The 18,711-nt window shown below is 50.2% G+C and overlaps 1 protein-coding gene across 4 annotated transcripts in view; it reads right to left on the reverse strand.

Annotated features, from left to right (window-relative positions):
• Positions 1 to 18,711, reverse strand: part of LOC140911063 (phospholipid-transporting ATPase ID-like) — a 131,064-nt gene that overhangs the window by 20,391 nt on the left and 91,962 nt on the right. For 3 of the 4 annotated variants that reach the window (XM_073343294.1, XM_073343293.1, XM_073343295.1), the window contains 9 exons: positions 18,498 to 18,663; positions 16,116 to 16,304; positions 15,517 to 15,632; positions 13,078 to 13,242; positions 10,585 to 10,696; positions 7,934 to 8,039; positions 5,858 to 6,005; positions 4,274 to 4,457; positions 76 to 299 (listed from right to left, as the gene is read on the reverse strand). In XM_073343294.1, coding sequence (XP_073199395.1) covers positions 76 to 299; positions 4,274 to 4,457; positions 5,858 to 6,005; positions 7,934 to 8,039; positions 10,585 to 10,696; positions 13,078 to 13,242; positions 15,517 to 15,632; positions 16,116 to 16,304; positions 18,498 to 18,663 — 1,410 coding nt within the window. Of the gene's footprint in view, positions 1 to 75; positions 300 to 4,273; positions 4,458 to 4,581; positions 4,761 to 5,857; positions 6,006 to 7,933; positions 8,040 to 10,584; positions 10,697 to 13,077; positions 13,243 to 15,516; positions 15,633 to 16,115; positions 16,305 to 18,497; positions 18,664 to 18,711 lie in introns of those variants that run through there. The other variant, XM_073343296.1, reaches the window with a different exon arrangement.

An 18,711-nucleotide genomic window follows, 5' to 3' on the forward strand; every position in this document is an offset into this window, starting at 1 on the left:
GAAGATGTTAGGGCAGGAAAAGGATTATTATCACATTTAATATAGAGTGTGACAGGAACACAGAAACTGGCCCACCTGTGCAGAGAACCCGGAGAAGAATCCATACCAGAAATGAACTAATGTGAAGGCAAAATTCTTATAGAAGAAGTATCTGAGGAACTTGCACATGCGGATGTAGGACCATCGCCCGTGGACTAAGAGCAGGCGCTGCAGGTAACGGAACTGTGCGAAGGAAAAGTCGCTGGACAGCACAGCCTGCATCCCCTCCTGGCCACTGATACCGACCCCAATGTGGGCAGCTGCAAAAAGAGGAGAATCCAGATCATTACAATGAGAGCTTTGGTAGCGTTAGTGTTTATTAGACTACCCACTGTATGCTGGGAGATGTAGTCTTTGTGGGTCACACCCACACTTGAGCAGAGGGCATTCCTGCATGGAACACATTTGGCCCACCAGTCACACTGCAGGCTGCTAAGTAACAGATTGGTTTCTGAGTACTAATTTGTATATTTCCAACAGCTGAGTTCATTTATGTGCTAATGACAATGAATCTTTTCCTTGACTGTCAATGTTTTCCAGCAGCACAAACCAACTTTATAATATTGCCATTGCGAGAAAATGACCTTTGAGATGTGTTTAAATGCATGGAGTGTGCATGGCCGCCCCCACAGCCCCAGTTGCATGCTATGCTTCTGTACACTAAGAACGGCCATTCTGGGGTCAGACCAACAGTCCATCTAGTACAAACCAGCCTGAGTCATCTTATAGTCTGTGGGCATTATTAGTTCAATCAAACATTTACACAGAAAAGTCTTAATAATAACTTGCATTTATTAAACAGAGACATAAGTTTAATGTGACAGCTAACGATAGAGATTTAACTAATGACACCATTCTTGATGGCTGGGGGTTGATTGGATTCGGAGGCTCCTATGGAATAACGAGTTGAGGAGAACTCTGAGTCCCCATCTTTTCGTGGTGGTAGTGGTATTTTCTAATTATCCCTGTACCATGCTTTTTCCCCCCTTTCTTGACTGGCTGCCTGACTTATCATCTCCCTTGAAGCCCCCGACTTAGTCTTTTCTTTCTTAATTAAAAGGCCCTGGTTAATCAATTTGTATAAATTAAAGTGAGGAAGATTAACAAGAGATTCTTCTGAATAATCTTACTTAATTAAATCTAGTGTGAGGAATTGTTGTAGTCATAAGGCACCAAATAAAGAAACAGTACTGTCAGAGACTAGAAGGCTGCGTTTCAGGGCTTGACCGGGAGGGCTGGGAGGTGCCCAGGGGTCACACGGGGACGCTAAGACATTCACACAAAACTATACAGAACATTTACAGGCACCCAAGCGGTCTCCTTTCACTCTCCTCACAGGTCTGTTAGCCGCTACTATTTGCACTGCCGGAGTGCCCAGAGGCCCCAGTCAGGATCAAGGCCCTCCCTGGGATGAGGGCTGTACGGATACACTGCCCAAAGGGTTTGCAATCACAGTAACGAGCGGGAGTAGTAGATGGGCAGAGGGACTGGTGGAAGGACAAGGGTAACACTGACAGGCACTCAGGAGGACACAGACCCACTCTGGGTGCACCCACACGGTCCTGAGTCTTTAAAAAAAAGGGACTATCTAAAACAAACCAACAAAGATCAGCAACCCTGGCTGGCCACATACCCAGCTGGGAACAGATCATGGAACTCCCCCACCCAGGAAACACCTACTTCACAACCTGCCCATTCAGGCAGCTCTGATCTGGGGCTGCCAGACACCCACAGAACGGAGTGTTCTTTCTGCTGGCCAGGTGAATGTCTTGCTGGTGAAAGCCATCCGCGTGGCAGCCCTGGAGCCCTGGCCAATAATGGATTTCATTCTATCTCTACCAACCCTGTGGTGCCTCATGAAGACCGTGATGGAGCCAGACTGAAGAGGAGATCTATGGCAGTTCCGTGCGTGTCAGGAGAGTGGAACATGGGAACGAGATCAGCCGTCAGCTCTGGAAGCAGAGACGTGCCCAGGGAGGGAGTCTCTGTCATTCCCACTGAAGTCAGCAGGGCTAGGTAGGTGGGGAGAAGAATCTGGCTTGCAAGCCGAGTGGAACGTCTTCACTGACTTGGTTACTTACCTGTAACCCGAGTTCATCGAGATGGGCTCTGCAAAGTCCTACTCGTGGGATCAAGGTCCCGTGCTACGAGTTTCTGGAACGTCCCTCGATCTGCTGGCAATACTCTGACTTACACATTTTGGGCTGTATAAGTGGCAACAAGGGCACACTGTTGACTCATATCCAGCTTCTCGTCCACTGTAACCCCGCGGTCCTTTTCTGCAGAACTGCTGCTGAGCCTCTCGGTCCCCAGCCTGTAGCAGTGCATGGGATTCTTCCGTCCTAAGTGCAGGACTCTGCACTTGTCTTTGTTGAACCTCATCAGATTTTTCCTCATTGTGACTTGTTCTAGGGGAGCCAGCAGTTCGGTCACCTCTGTTCACTTTTTGGTCCTTTCACCTGGAGCGAATGCTCATTTTGGTGTCCTGCTGTCCTTGTTTGCCTAGAGCTGCATAGCTGCTTTCCTGTGGGAGGTACTGCTCGCTGAACTCCCACCACGGAGAATGTGCAGAGGCCGCTCAAGGAAGAAATGGAGGTTACTTATCTGGCACCGGAGTTCCTAGAGATGGAGTCTGTATTCATACTCCTCGTCCACCTTCCCCACTTTGGAGATGGCAACGAAGTGTCTCTTGGCAGAAATCAAAAAATTGTTGTTTTACACTATGCCAAGTGTAATAAATAGTCCAAAGGTAATGGCCAATGAGCCCATTATCAGGCCCACCTGCTTTGGAGCTGCTCAGATGGGGAAATCTCTCTCAGTTCATGGAGTAGCCTTGGCAGATCAAAGATTTCTGCTTTCCAGTAGAATCTTTTGGACCTTAGTATAAACATTCCTGTTCAAGAGTCCACTATCCAGATTCAAGCTGTTGACCAGAGAAACTCTGAACCTTGGAGGAGACTCCCACTCATCTTGGAGGCAGGCGACGAAATGGTTTGGAAAGCAGGACTTTCAGATACTAATCTCATATTCACGATACTGAATGACAAAATTGCCAGTCTCTAGCCAAGGCTATTGACAGCAACTTGGTACCAACTAAATCGACACTGGAAAGCCCTTTAAATTCAATCCAGGGTGACATATAGAGAAGTTCCTGCTCTTCGTGCAGGAAACAAATGCAATATTGATGTTAGGTTTTGCTTGCCCTTGAATCAGAACCATCGACAAGCACAGTATCCCTGGTGGGAAAGGACTTAACTGGTATTTGCCTCCTTGTAGAAAAAAAATTAATACGAGATGGAGCCCTTGATAGAGCCCTTGCACGGCTGGGTGTCACTGTGTCTCAGAGTCTGTCACTGTGTCTTCTTTCCCTGGTGGAGGAGACACTGGACCCATCCAGTGGTGACACTGAACTTCATGAATGGGAACTTTTCCTAACACAACTGGCTAGAGCAACCCCCCCTGTGGCGGTCCAGGTAACGCGTCGCTGTAATGCTGTCCATCAGAACCTAGGTCTGGATTTATGAAGGGGAGAAAACACTCACAAGCCAGAAATGGCTCTCAGCTCCGGTACCTCGACATGGAGCCACATCTCTCATTGAGACGACAAACCTGGGAGTGGACGGAGCGTGGGGTAAAGAATCTTTTCTCTCCTTGAGAACTAATACCGCACTTGGCAGGAAGGTGACCTGGGAAACTCCCTGGAGGGCATGTTCTTTCCCTGCCTAGTGAAATAAGGTATCTAAAAAGCACTGGGACATTGTGACTTGGGTGATCCTCGTGTAAAGACAAGGTAATGGAGTTAGGAAGAACCCTGCTGAGGCCTCGGTCTGGTGTGAAAGCTATCGCTAAGCTGCACCAGTAAGGAATCTGAGCCCTGCAGGAAAGTTTGTAGGTCTGGAATACATCCAGATTTCAAAGACCCCATGCTGCCTAGCAGGGATGAAGGTACAATTATATTGACCAAGGTCAACTTTGACTCCAAACAGAGGGATGTGCAGAGAGACAGATGTATGAAGATATGAAAGTGACTGCCTTTGAGACTGTCTGATAGCTCTGGCTGCTGGTAGCAGTGATGTGACCATGGCACCGAAGAATCTGGATCCAGGACAAGTTCCAGATTAGAAAGCCTCGCACTAGCAGAGCAGCTCCTATGCTTCTTGCAGCATGGGCACTGGTGTGTGCCAGGAAGGAAGAACACACCAGGAGACAGCTGGGCAGGGCTGCCTCTACTTACTTTTGATCATGCTGACATCGTTTGCCCCATCACCGATCGCCAGGGTCACTGCCTTCTTGTACTTCTTCACCAGCTCCACCACCTGGGCTTTCTGCAGGGGGGTCACCCGGCAGCAGATCACCACTTTGCACATGCTGGCTGTTCGCACCAGCTCGAGCTCCAAGTTCCCTTCTAGTGCGTAAGCCTGTGGAGCGGAGGAGAACATGCTATGAAAGTGAGGTCAGTCCAGATACAGCGCCAGCCCAAACCACGGAACCAGCAGGAGGAAGAATAACTAACCCATGGTGTCAGAGAAAGTGCCTGTGAGTCATGATGCCCAAAGGAGTTACTAGGCCAAGAATAAGAGCTGGGATGAGATTTCAGAGCAGCAACGACACCTGCCTCTATCACCAAAGATCCCCCTTTTCATTATTAGCAGTGACACTAGCGGAGTTTGCCCTCTTGACCTTGGTGGGTGGGTCTCTGCTCACTCCTTCTGGCTTAGTTCCTAAGGTGAGAGTAGAGGTTTGTATCCTGAGAAGACCCTGCAGCACTGACTTTCTATTACAATTATAAACATGCTGTAACTTACAATTAATCAACTCCCACGAACATTCCTCAATGGACCCTCCATAATTCCCTTTCCTGCCAAATCTGGGACACATGTAAAATTCATCTGGCTGATCTACAGACTCCAAGCCCCCTGCCTCCAAAAAACCCCCAAACAAAACTACGTCCCAGATGGGCTGATTTACAATTTGGGAGTGCTTTAAAAAAGGCTACTAGAACTGGTCATAAGAAAAAGACAAACAAAATAAATCTTCCTTCCCAGTGTTGACCTTTTACTTTATTAGGATGTGTTATTTCCATTCCTGAAATCAACAAAGATAACTGGACGTCTGCTCAGAAACTCATCCCTCCGACACTGCCTGGCAGGTAGGGACACATTTCTGCCCTTTCACATTTCTTACAGAATGTGCTTCTTGTGCTTTGATGTCTTCTCTGCAGACATTCACGGAGGGAATCCGCATGACTCCCTCCTCCCCAGAGTCATACAGCAGGCCAGCTGCCCTTTCCACTTAAGGCAGCAAATCAGCAGCCCAGATTTCCTTTATTCCAAAAACAGTAAGCCGTGTGAGTCACCCACACCCCCGCGTCCCTCCCATCAGCAGCAGGCAGGCTTGCTCAGCTGGAGAGACCTTTTCGTGATTCGGTTTTACCGTGCTATGGAGAGCAATAGTTTTTACCACTTTCCAAAACAACCTCAATGCACAAAAAACTCATCTAACAAAATATTATATGCAAGCCTCGGTAATGTCCCTCCATGCACACAAATCAATGTGTCGTGTAATGCTGTGCGTTTAGCCATAACAAACATGGTGCTGCTCTCCACTCGCTGTTGATATTTTTGTTTACACAGGATCACAGATGTGAATGTGGCAACACTGGGACTCTGTCACCACTCTCATGGAGCTGGTCCAGGCTCCAGGTTCCGCGTGAGAAAAGCTAGCGGCTTTCCTGCACACTAAGAGTCAGGTTTTCCAGGGAACCGCCGCCAACTCTTTGACAAGCCTGGAGGCAGCAGGCACACCAAGCCATCCTTACCAAACTATGGCCGTTAATAACCAGGCCATACACCCCATTCGCTTGCTCTTCAGGTAAGATCCTTGACTTCGTGGAAGGGTTTATAAACTTGATGTTAATTTCATCACTGTCCAGGAAGGAATCCGGATTCATTTTCTTCCTTGCAGTCCTTAAAAGGATCAGTCATTAAAAATACAGAAACAAATGTATGTTATTTTCTTAAACCCAGGTTTTTTAAAGAAAAACATGTTCCCCCTTGTTAGTATCATTCTTCTTGCAGAGGGTTTGAAGGACTCTGGCAGCATACAGGGCTGGAGTAGCCCTCGGAGAATTCCTCTAGTGACAGAGCAGTGTATGGCGAGGATATGTAGCCCTAGGATTCCCTGCCCCTGAAGCGCCTAGCCTCGAGGCTAGCTGGGGCTGGGATGCAAAGCAGCCCGTAGGAAGCTGTGGGATGACCACTGGAAGTTATAGCAGCCCCTGGAGCTTGTACTGGCCTCTGGAGCCGGCAGAATCCATGAGGCACAAAGGTGGCTTCAAACCATCTTTACCCCTCCCATCAGGCAGTGCCTTCTGAGACACCGGCCCCCCATCAACGCCCCCATCATCAGCTTAGGATCAGACATGAAGAACAGACTGGCTCCTCCCTATGGACGAGCTGAGCAAAGCATCCAGCTACGGGACCAGAAAAAAGGATGACCTTGGAAGTTTAGACTTGAAATTAGACAAAGGTTTCTAACCATCAGAGGAGTGAAGTTCTGGAACAGCCTTCCAAAGGGAGCAGTGGGGCCAAAAGACATATCTGGCTTCAAGACTGAGCTTGATAAGTTTGTGGAGGGGATGGTATGATGAGATAGTCAAAGAACAATTAATTGCCAAAAATTAGGCTATTAGTAGTAACTATGCCCAATGGCCTGTGATGGACGTTAGATGGGGTGGGATCTGAGTTACTACAGACAATTCTTTCCTGGGTGTCTGGCTAGTGAGTCTTGCCCACATGCTCAGGGTTTAGCTGATTGCCATATTTGGGGTCGGGAAGGAATTTTCCTCCAGGGCAGACTGGCAGAAACCCTGGGGGTTTTTCACCTTCCTCTGCAGCGTGGGGCACAGGTCACTTGCTGGAGGATTCTCCGCACCTTGAAGTCTTTAAACCATGATTTGAGGACTTCAATAGATCAGACAAAAGTTAGGGGTTTATTACAGGAGTGGGTGGGTGAGATTCTGTGTCTTGCGTTGTGCAGGAGGTCAGACTAGACGATCATAATGGTCCTTTCTGACCTTAAAGTCTATGACTCTATGACCTGTTGGTGCAGCAAGAACCACTTTATGTCCACAACTGAAGGCACCATGGCCCCAGACCCTCTGGCCCACGACGATCCAGAGTGGTCACCACTGTCCTTTTTTACATCAATTTTAGGGCCAGAATGGACCATTCATAATCCTCTAGTCAGACATGCATAGCACAGGCCACAGAATTTCACTCCATGATTCCTGCATCAAGCCCATCTCTGCTGGCTGAATTAGGGCGGACCTTTCAGAGACAGCCAGTCTAGAGTTAAAGTTCACTTTTGGTGAACTGTGTTAGATGAAAGATGTGGACAAATCGGAGAAAGCCCAGAGAAAAGCAACAACAAGGAATAATGGTCTAGAAAACACGGCCTGTGAGGGAAGATTGAAAACATTGGGTTTGTTTAGTCTGGAGAGCAGAAGACTAAGGCGCCACATGATAACAGCCTTCAAGTACATACTTACCCACTGAGGAAAGGATGGGAAGCAATGGACGTAAATTGCAGCAAGGGAAATTTAAGTTAGACATCAGGGTGGTTAGTCACTGGAACAAATTGCCTAGGGAAGTTGTGGAATCCCCGTCAATGGAGGCGTTTAAGAGCAGCTTAGAAAAACACCTCTCAGGGATGGTCTAGATAACACACAGTCCTGCCACAGTGCATGGGACTGGACTAGATGGCCTATCGAGGTCCCTTGTTACTGTCCTACATGTCTATGATCCTATGAAGACAGAAGGCTAGAATGGCACAAACACCCTCCAGTTCTCTATGCTAAACATACCACGTGGCGATGCACAATCTGGCTCTTTACCTGAGTTCATCTAACACGTCCTCAGAGCTGTTGCCTTCAATAATGAAAACGTCCTTCATGTCATCATGCAGCATATTGCAGGAGTAGCCAATATTCACGGCAGTCTCTGAAAAAAATCAACAATTTCATTCAGACTCAGACAGGAATGATATCGGTTACCCAGCCACCCTGCGCCTCTCCTTGGGCCATTTCCATGACTGACGAGTACTGTGCATCTCATCAGAGACCAGGCTTCCTAGGGTCACAGAGACTGACATCTCGGCACAAGAGACTCAGCTCTTCCTGCTGCTGAAGTGGATGCACTGACTTTCCCATGCAATTTACTGCATGTGGGTCACCTGCTGTGCATGGACCCTGATGATACAAAGGCACTTCTGAGGAGACCAGAGCCCTTTGACCGTGTCCCTGAATGGCATTTGTCCTGCCTGCACTGCTTTGCAACACGCTGCCTTCAGCCCTGTACCCGAGAACTGGCTGGATTTCAGCAGGACTGAAGGTAAAAAGGGCTGGATCCTGAGCTTGCTGACATCAAAGGAACAATGTCAATTTATACCATCTAAGGATCTGGCCCATGTCCAAAAAGCCATTTGGCCTCTTTGGGGAAGAAAGCCATAATAGAAATGTTCCCTCCAGCTCTCCAGATGCAGGTGGGGAGGTCATGAGGACCAGAGAAGCAGCTACAGGTTGTGTGGTTCCATTTGTTGTGTAGTTCTTGGGAAAATGAAGCTCCACAGAAAAATGCTGCTCTCAGGTTGGCAGACCAGGTACCAGCTCAAGCCAAGGCCACTAGGCCTCTCTGAAAACACTGACAAATGCCCAGCTGGAAACCCATGTGGCTCACCTGCATGCTAGCATTGCTAAAACAGATGTTACGGTTCTAAGAAAGCGTGTAGTGTTTGACCTTTATGAACCGTGTGCGAGTTGCTGCAGGCGTTGATCTCACTGGTAATAGCTGCACCCCATGCTACAGGGAATAGGGGTAACTACAGAAGTGTTCCAGAACTAGGACACTGGAAACCCCCCAGGCAGGAGAGGAGCATTACCAAGTGTGACATACCAGTGAACCACTAGGGGTGTCCCCTGCCCAACAGAAGGACACTCATAGACACCAGATGAACCAGTGGACAGGAGACGTTGTGGATTGCTCCCCCACACCCATGAAGTACGCAAACCCATGTCCCCTTACAGTATGAACTATGGGGGAAGGCTCTGTATCACCAGGCTGCTTGGCATTTGGAGAAGGCAGTATTTCTAAGCATAAACAAGGGATCCCCTGGCTGCTTAGCCTGGGTTACCCCTAAAGGACATAAAGAGCTTGCACATTACAGCAGCTCCTGCTGCTTTTTGGAAGCTAAGGGCTGGTCTACCCTACGAATTTACATTGGCGCACGGCGCACTTGTAGCGTGTCTGGTGAAGACGCTCTAAGCCAGTGAGAGAGCTCTCCCACCAGCTTGACTCCACCTCCATGAGAGGCAGTAGCTATGCCGGCAGGAGAGCATCTCCCGCTGACCCAGCGCTGTCTACACTGCAGGGTAAGGGGTCAGCGTAACTACATCACTCAGGGGGGTGGATTTTTCATACCACTGAGCGACACAATTATACCAAGTAAGTGTGTAGTGTCAACCAAGCTTAGGACTGTAAATCATTTCTGTGCATATGTTACCTGCTTTAACCTTGCAAACAACCCTCCTTTCTTTTTCCTAGTTAATAAACCTTTAGTTAGTTTATAACAGGATTGGCTACAAGTGCTGTCTTTGGTGAGAGATCTAAGTTACCATTGACATAGGGGAAGTGGCTGGTCCTTTGGGATTGGGAGTAACCTGAATAGTGCTGTGATTTTTGGAGTAAGGGACCATCTATCACAAGGGCAGGCTCCCCTGGGTGGCAAGGCAGACCTGAGTGCCCAAGAGGGCTGTCTGTGACTCCATGGTTAGGCTGTTGTGGTGCCTGAGGAGTTCACACTTGGTAATTGGTTGGCGAAATCTAAGGACAGAACATGCAACCAGTGTGGGGTTTGTGCCCGTTTGTAACAGTCTGCCCTGAGGTTGGCACCCACCTTCGTGAGCCATTCCAGACAGCCTGACAGCTGCAGGAATTTATTCTCTGTGACCACAACCCTTCCCCACTGAGTGCTTTCTGCAAATTTCTGTGACATGCTGTGGGCCCTCCTCCCCCACCCCCATTCCACCATTCCAGATCACTAATCATGGTGCTAACAAAGATCAGATCTAACACCAAGTCCCTGGCTTCAGGAAAGCAGGACTGGGTCTTTCCATTCCCTTTCACCAGATCAGACAGGGCTGGGAATCTTCAAGTGACTCCTCCCTCTCCTCTGTCACCAGGGCAGGTAGGTGTGCGTGTGTTGGCTCCTTTCCCGAGGACTGTCTCTATCGCTCCCACCCTCCAGAGTGCCCGCAGCCTCAGGACTCACACTAGGCCTGACCATTCAGACCCATGGAGTTTTGCCGGAGTAAACACTGAGCATGGCCCTCAGGATCGGCCCTCTCCTAGGTGCTCAAAAGGAGGCAGAATCAGGATGCAGGCAATGGAGGGAACAGCCTATCCATAGGAAAGGAAAGGAAAGGAAAGGAAAGGAAAGTCAGAGGCAGCAGCCCAAAGCCGTGTGTCTGTCCCAGACCATCCCCTTTACCTTGCTTGTCTCCAGTCAGAACCCAGATTTTAATGTGGGCTTTGGTCAGGGTTTCAATCGTCTGGGGGACTCCATCTTGTAACTTGTCCTCAATAGCCGTGGCACCTAGCAGCTTCAAAGACAGAGGGAAATGTGTGAGCTCCCCAGTGGTCAGCATTAGAGGAGAGCGCAGTCACTTCTGCTCCGTCCTTCTGGCCGCACACACAGGGCGTGGGGCTCAGCCCAGGCTTGATTCCACTCGGCTCTATTTATTGTACACGTTATTGTGGGCCTGATCCCACAAACCCTCGTGCATGCGAGTCATCCCGCTGAGCCGGCTGGCCTGCGTGCATGCATAAAGCGCTCAGGTACCTGCTTACAGGACTGGAGGCCGTTCTCTTTCTCCACCCGCCCTGCACTTGCCGCAGCGCAGCGTGGTACCTTACAGACTGGACTATTGTCCACACGGATGTGTCAGGGCACAAACAGTTTTAAGAGTCTCTTTCCCTACTTGTTGGCAACAACCACTGACCTCGAATATTGGTGACACGTGGGCCCAGGAAGGTGATGATCAGATGTAAATGAGATTTCGGCTCTAGCTTCTAGCTGAGGTTTTTAGGCAGAGCCTATCACTGAGCTTTCTACCTGCTATTGGGGTAGGCTCAGAGTTCAGGTCTCAGGCTCTGAGCCAGTGCCTGGGTCTGACTGGGACTTCAGGATTAAAATCTCCTAAGCTATGTTTGAGAGACCTCTGCTATCCTGAACAGCAGACATCTGCTCCGTCAGCTGTTCTTGGATCCTTCCTTGGAATCAGAGACAATGTAACAGCAAGCCCACTCGCCTTTCCAGAATGCAGAGCTGTGACCCATCCTGACAGGTACCTGGATCTCTGAACCACATCTTATTAAGTCAGTTACATGTGGGGCTTGCTCCAGATCCCTTGCGGCCTAACGGTGTATTCATAACCAGCCGGCTAGTGAGTGATCGGGTGAGGGAAGCATGGAATGGAAAAGAAAAGATGAAAAAGACTAAACTCCTCCTGCTTGTCACAGAATAGAGTGAGGTCTGCTCTGACGCACTGCGTGCAACAGCAGCCTGAGGCTGAGTCACCCAGGGCTGTCGTAGATGTAACGTCAAAGTCTCTCACACCCAGGCAGCTGCAAGCCCTCTGCCACCTTTTGAATCTGGTCCGGAAGCGTTTCAGTCCTCCCCAAGCAGTGCTCAATAGAGCGCACACGATGCTCATGAATTCCGAACACACTGAGGCTACAGGGCCCTGGGACGAAGGCCTGAGCTCTCCCGTGGCCATGCTCTCTCCGTAACTGTAGTGAAGCACCATGGAGCTCTGGTATCTGGTACTGTGCATGGACAGTGGGGAAAACCCATGGGCCTTGTCAGGAGTTCTGCTGGCCTTTGCCTGCCTGCTCAGATCTGGTGTACAAACCGTGGAAGGGGGAGGGGAGCAGCTTCCTTTCCATGACTCTCTCCTTTGCTTTGAATACAATCAGCATGAAGCTGAACATGTGTGTTATTAAAATCTCTGAACTTAACCAGGTTCCATCCCCACTCTCCATCATTACCTCCCCCTACTGCCTCCTGGCTCCTTCCGCAGGCCCCTGACACTGCACAGAAAACCTCCTGTCCTCAGCTCTCAGCAGGATCATAAGACTGCATGACCCAGGACCCTCCTACTTCCTCATGGCCTCCCTGCCAGCATCCCCCACACCAGATTCTCCTTTTTCTCTCTCACGACTGGGCTATCCCTCCCCCAGTTCCTTCCTGCAAATAAAGTCCTTTCCTCCAGGGTGCACACACAGGCCCACAGGAAACAGAAACCTTCTCAGAGAGCGTGACGAAGCAGCTGTAGAGTTTCCAAGATTTCATAAGAGCTGCTGTGATTGCATAAGCTGCATCGCTTCCATTCAGATAGGGCATGTATCTTCTCTTCATTCAGTCCCTGCAGGTAGCACATGCCGGTGAACCCCAGGGGCATTCAAAAGCAGCAGCAGCAGTCACAGGAGGAGCCTGCTTGCAGATCACAGTTTAGTCATTGCTTTCATTCACTTCAAGCTGACACAAACTGTTCTGTGGACACCCCTCTCTCCTCCCAGGCTGACAGAACAGGTAAAGGCTCCTCCAGAAATGCAGAGGGACCCAGGAGCTACTCAGGACAGGGCTGTTACAGCTCGTCATTTAGAAGTCAGGAGAATAATCGTTCAACTACTTGAACATACAAGGGGCAGCTATGAAATATCTGTACCAGTGTCACCTCCATCCAGCTCTCGTGTGTTCACCCACGAAAAGTCAGCTAACCAGACACCTACGCAAGTTAATATAAAACTGTTCCCAGACAGCTACTGGGTGCCCACCAAGGCATCAGTGAAAACCCAGGTCTGCCATGATCTACCCATTTTAGTTACACAACCCATGTAAAGTCATAGCGATCCGCTTACTGATGAACCAACTTCCCGGCTGCCTGCCCACAGCTTGACCCAAATTCCATGAAAGACCAACCATTAAGTCTTTTTCAATTTCTTCGTATAACTCAGATAACTTCTCTTCCCGTCCATCCAGGGCAGTGCTTGCTTCATGGTGACGTTTGTCCCACTCCTCAAAGTAGTCCTCCTGCAGGTTTTTATAGGCCACAACCAGAGTCCTCAAGCCTTCACCTGCAAACTCCTGCAAGACATGGGTGGAATAGGTGAGGTCCAGGCGGTGGAACACTCTTCTAGCTTGATCTGCAAGGAGCGCTATTTACAAACACCCTCTCACCCAAAAGATGCCAACACAACTTCTGCAATGAATAGGACGAAAAGTTGCATTTAACACTTTAAAGTCACCAGCACCTGGAAATCCAGCTCTACTCTTGTACAGATCCATTTTTAACTGCAGTCTATTGCCTATACAAGAGCAAATCCAAAGGGTTTTCCTACACTTTGACTCTACAGTTTTCCATTATCAATGCATCTATGTCACTGGTATTTGTATGAGGCCCGTGTAAAACACACAGAAAAGAGCTACTCCCAGACTTTCAGAATTGTGCCCATGCAATTGCTTGGCAGAACTGTTGATGTGACTGCATGCTTTCTTTGCATTGAACACCAGTCATTGCATGCACGATTTCAACAAGCAATCACATCTGCACCTTCACAGCGTGAGTGACTGAAAATCTGGATCCCAACGCTTGTTGTAACCAGCCCAGCAACAAGGTTCCCTTTTGGAAAGCTCAGATTCTCCCTCGAGGGGGACAGGTGATAGAGCCACCATCCTTCTCCTGTGGGTTCCACTGCGGGAGGGCAGCTTTCAGCTGCAGCTACCTATGGAATGTGCGGCAAGCTCAGCATCTCCTCCTCCCGCCCTGGCCTGCTGTCTTCCTGTGCTGGGACTTCACTCTGCTATCTCGCTGCAGGCTGTCTGGGCCAGCGTAACCCCTCCTGGTGGACTTTCCACTACCTGGGGCCCTGGGTTCTGCACTGCACCAGCAAAAGCCAGTGTCATCTGGGGGATGAGCATAGGCCCCGATAGATAATATTATCTTGTTAATTGTATCTTATATACAAATGCAAGAATTCTAAATACTAAGATGGGTGAACCTGAGTGCTGGGTATTAACTGAGGATATAGACATAACAGGCATCACGGAAACTTGGAATGATGATAATCAGTGGGACATGATAATACCAGGGTACAAAATATACAGGAATGACAGAGTAGGCCACACAGGTGGGGGTGTGGGAGTGGCCGTATATGTGAAAAAAAGCATAGAGTCAAACGTAGTAAGAATCTTAATTGAATCAAACTGTACCACAGAATCTCTACAGATAGAAACGCCATGCTCCAAAAATCAGAGTATAACAGTGGAAATGTACTATCTACCACCTGACCAGGATGGTGACAGTGATTGTGAAATGCTCAGGGAGATTAGGGAGGCTACAAAAACAGAAAACCAAATAAAAATGGGACATGTCAACTATCCTCATATTCATTAAGAACATGTCACCTCAGGACGGGAGGCAGAGATGAAATTTCTAGACACCATTAATGACGGCTTCTTAGAGCAGCTAGCCCTGGAACCCACAAGGGGAGAGGCAATTCTTGATTTAGTCCTAAGTAGAGCACAGCGTCTGATCCAAAAGGTGTTTATAGCTGAACAGCTAAGTCACTGTGACCATAATGTAACTAAATTTAACTTCCTTGTAGGGGAAAAATTGCCAAAGAAACCCACTACGGTAGCATTTAACTTCAAAAAGGGGAACTACACAAAAAGGAGGCTCGTTAAACGGAAGTTAAAAGGACAGTCACAAGAGTGAAATGCCTGGAAGCTGCATGGAAACTTTTAAAAACAGCAAAATAGAGGCTCAAACTCTGTGTATACCTCAAGGAAAAATGCCCCCATGACTAAACAACAGAGTGAAAGAGGTGGTTAGAGATAAAAGACACCTTTTAAAAATTGGAAGTCAAATACCACTGAGGAAAATAGTAAGGAACATCAACTCTGGCAAGTCAAGTGTAAAAGTATAATTAGGTAGAGCAGAAAAGAATTTGAAGAGCAACTAGGAAAAGACACAAAAACAAGAGCAACGGTCAGATCTGAGGTTACTGCTGCCCTGGGTTGTATTTAGAAAGATGAAAGGCTCAGTAGCCTGTTACCAACTGCCTGAACTATCCAGACTCCAAACCACAACTAAATGTAGGGACCCGATGAATGTGTTTTTCAGGCAATGGCCCCCTGAGTCTTCACAGAATAACTCTTTCCTTTCCATGGTAAGTTACACAGTATTTGCCGATCTCCCAGGGAGATGCCCTTAGGGATGCTTTAGAGATCATCCACTTTCCAGCCTCAGTGTTGGTTCCATTTCCAGCTCCAATGGTGACATCAGAGCCGCTCACAGAGAACAAGGGACTCCCACCCTGCCCGTTATCTACAGAGGGGCTCCCCTGCAAGGGGACTTACATTCAGGTGTTCCATGGTCTCTTCCTGGAGGGGTCCACAGGAAGAATCCAGCAGTTCATAGACAATGGTGTCAGCGCCCTTGCAATACAAGGTCAGGTCACCCTCCGGACTTCGCACTAAAAGCAAGGGGAACAAAAGTTCTGCAAAACCCAGACTACAGCATTTGGCAGCCATCACATCAAGTGTGTGCAGAGACATCCAAACTCGGCCCACCAGGGGTGAGGGTCACCCCTGCTCTGCACAGAATGGAGGAGAATGCAGCCACGCCCATCTGTAATACGGAGGTGTGGTGGCACAGACTGCAGGCCCAACACGCATTGCTCCCCAGTGATTTGAGCAGATGCACTGCTGAAGCCTGTAGTCGCATGTATGGGTGGGGCGCAAGGACATTAATATCCAGATGCCAAGAGAAGGCTACCATTGAAGACCTGGGCAGTCCCTGGTCACTTCCACTCTATCAGTACGTTTACACCACCTTAATCACTGCAGTATCTGGACGCCTTGCAAGGATAGCCATAGAAGAGGAGACCTGGGAGAAGGAGTATGAGTCGGAGAGCCCAAACAAGCAGAAAAGTGGAAGGGAAGTGATGGGAACACACCGATGACAGACATCCTTTTGCGCACGTTGTTGAAGTCCAGAATAGCCAGGAGCTCATAGACCTTTGTTTCTCCCATTTCCACCACAGTGATGGTCTCGGGGGTCCGAGCACGAAATACAAAGCCAAAGTTTCGGGCCGCGGTGACTAGGGCTCCTTCGTCCGGAGACTGGGCCTGATACACCAGGTTACCTGCCATGCAAGAAAGAAACAATGTATGTTCATCTCAGGCCTGGATTCATCACCCTGCTCCCGACGTGAATCAAACACAAGGGCTGAGGCATTCTATAGCCACTGCTCACCTCTTGTCTGGCCATATACCGACCAGATGTAATAAAACCCGCACACAGATGCACTCCTCCACAGGCCACAGACTGACACGCGTTAGGGACGGAGAAGCTCCATTAGGTCCCATCGAATCCATTCCCCAGAGCCAGTGCAAGGTTCCTAGCCTCATCTAGTGGAAGGATCTCCCTCTGCTTGGGAGACTTCTGCAGCCCAAGGGCTCTCACTGCCAGGAACGTTTCCTTTGCTCAGCTTCCTCACCACCCCAGGTACCCTCTGCACCTGTATTGCCGTCCTTCAGATCCCAAAGGACAGGACTGGCACAGCTCTCAGAAGGGCAATGAGACTCTGCCCCAGATGGAATTTGGGGGGACAGGAGCGTGGGATTAGCATGACTACTGAGCCCCCATTTGTCAGGATGCAGCAGGCACTGCCCGTTGCATGAGCTGAGCTCTGCTGGCCGGTGCAGGGAGGACGCAGTGTCTGGCTTTATTCCCATTGGCTCTATGGGGCCAGTGCCACCAGCAACTCTCTGCTTGCAGCGCCTTTGCACTCCTTGCAGTGTTACTGCACTTTGGCCAGCCCTTACTCCAGGCCACAAGGCATGGGAGTCTCCTGGGGTCCTCTCCCCACGAGGCACCCGCAGAGCCATGCCAGCTAATGAGCAACCACAGGCTGACTCGGATGATCAGAGCCCCGTGTGGATACAAAAATTTGGATCTGATCCGCACCAGCACCCTCTAGAGCAGCAGTTCTGAACCAGGCATCTATGGCCCCCTGGGGGGCCGTGAGCCGGTTTCAGGGGGTCCATAGTCCCGTGGAGCCGAAGCCTGGAGCTCCGCAAAGGAGATGCCAGGGCTCACTGCTCCAGGCATCAGCCCCCTGGGGACTCAGGGCTTTGTGGGGGGACCCCCTGAAACCACAGCCCCCCCAGAGGGCCACGAACCCCCAGTAGAGAATGGCTGCTCTAGAGCCCTGTGTGGATAAACAACTTTGGATCCACATCCAATCTGCCATCCACAAAGATGGCAAACAATACAGCCACATCTTAGGGTTGCCAGGCATTTGGATTTCGACTGGAACGCCTGGTCAAAAAGGGACCCTGGTGGTTCTGGTCAGCGACGCAGACCGGGCCATTAAAAGTCCGGTCAGAGGTGCAGTGGGGCTAAGGCAGGCTCCCTACCTGCCCTGGCTCCATGTGGCTCATGGAAGCGGCTAGCATGTCTGGCTCCTAAGTGTAGGGATGGCCAGGGTGGCTCTGTGTACTGCCCCAGCCTCTGCCCTGAGCACTGACTCCGTAGCTCCCATTGGCTGGGAACTGTGGCCAATGGGAGCTGCAGGGGTGGTGCCTGCAGGTGAGGGCAGCGCACACTATGCAGAACCACTTGGCTGCTCCTGTGCCTAGGAGCTGGACATGCCAGCTGCTTCTGGGAGCCACGCAGAACCAGGGCAGGTAGGGAGCCTGCCTTAGCCCCACTGTGCTGCCAACTGGGAGCCGCCTGAAATAAGCACTTCCCAGCTGGAGCCCAAACCCCAAACCCCCTCCCGCACCCCAACCCCCTGCCCCAGGTTAGAGCCCCTTCCCACACCCTAAGTCCTTCCCAGATTCCACACCCCAACCCCATGCCCCAGCCGAGCCCCCTCCGCACTCCAAACCCCTCGGCCCCAGCCCAGAGCCCCATCCGGCACCCCAAACCCCACATCCCCGGCCCCACCCCAGAGCCCGCTCCCCCAGCTGGAGCCCTCACCCCCTCCTGCACCCCAACCCCCTGCCCCAGCCCAGTGAAAGTGAATGAGGGTGAGGGAGAGCGAGGGATGGAGTGAGTGGGGGGGCGGGGCCTCTGAGAAGGGGTGGGGCAGGGGTGGAGCCACAGGGACGGGGCGGGGCAGGGCAAGGGTGTTCAGTTTTGTGCGATTAGAAAGTTGGCAACCGTACCACATCTGCAGATGTGCGTATCCGCGGATGTAAAGCAGATATGTGCGGATTTGCCGGGCTCTGCAGATGATTTCCCAGTGGCCCCGTAGCAGCGTCTGCAGAGAAATGACAGCCCAGCACACTGCTATGAGGTTACAGGCCATGACAGCCGCATCGCTGCTCACCTTCCTCCTTCTCTTCTGGCATCACTGTGTGACACAGCGAGAGCAACCGGAAAAACCTGTGTGTCGCGGCGTCGTCCAGCTTCACAGCTTCCACTAGGCTGTGGTCGTAGAACACAAACTTTGGGTCAGCCAGTTGGTTGTACGAGAAATCAACCTTCTCTGTGTGCTGCAAAGGTGAGGCTGAGGGTCAGCTGGGCAGCTCGCTGCCTCGCCG

Source organism: Lepidochelys kempii, chromosome 5 (assembly GCF_965140265.1).
Source record: "Lepidochelys kempii isolate rLepKem1 chromosome 5, rLepKem1.hap2, whole genome shotgun sequence".
Classification (NCBI taxonomy): domain Eukaryota; kingdom Metazoa; phylum Chordata; order Testudines; family Cheloniidae; genus Lepidochelys; species Lepidochelys kempii.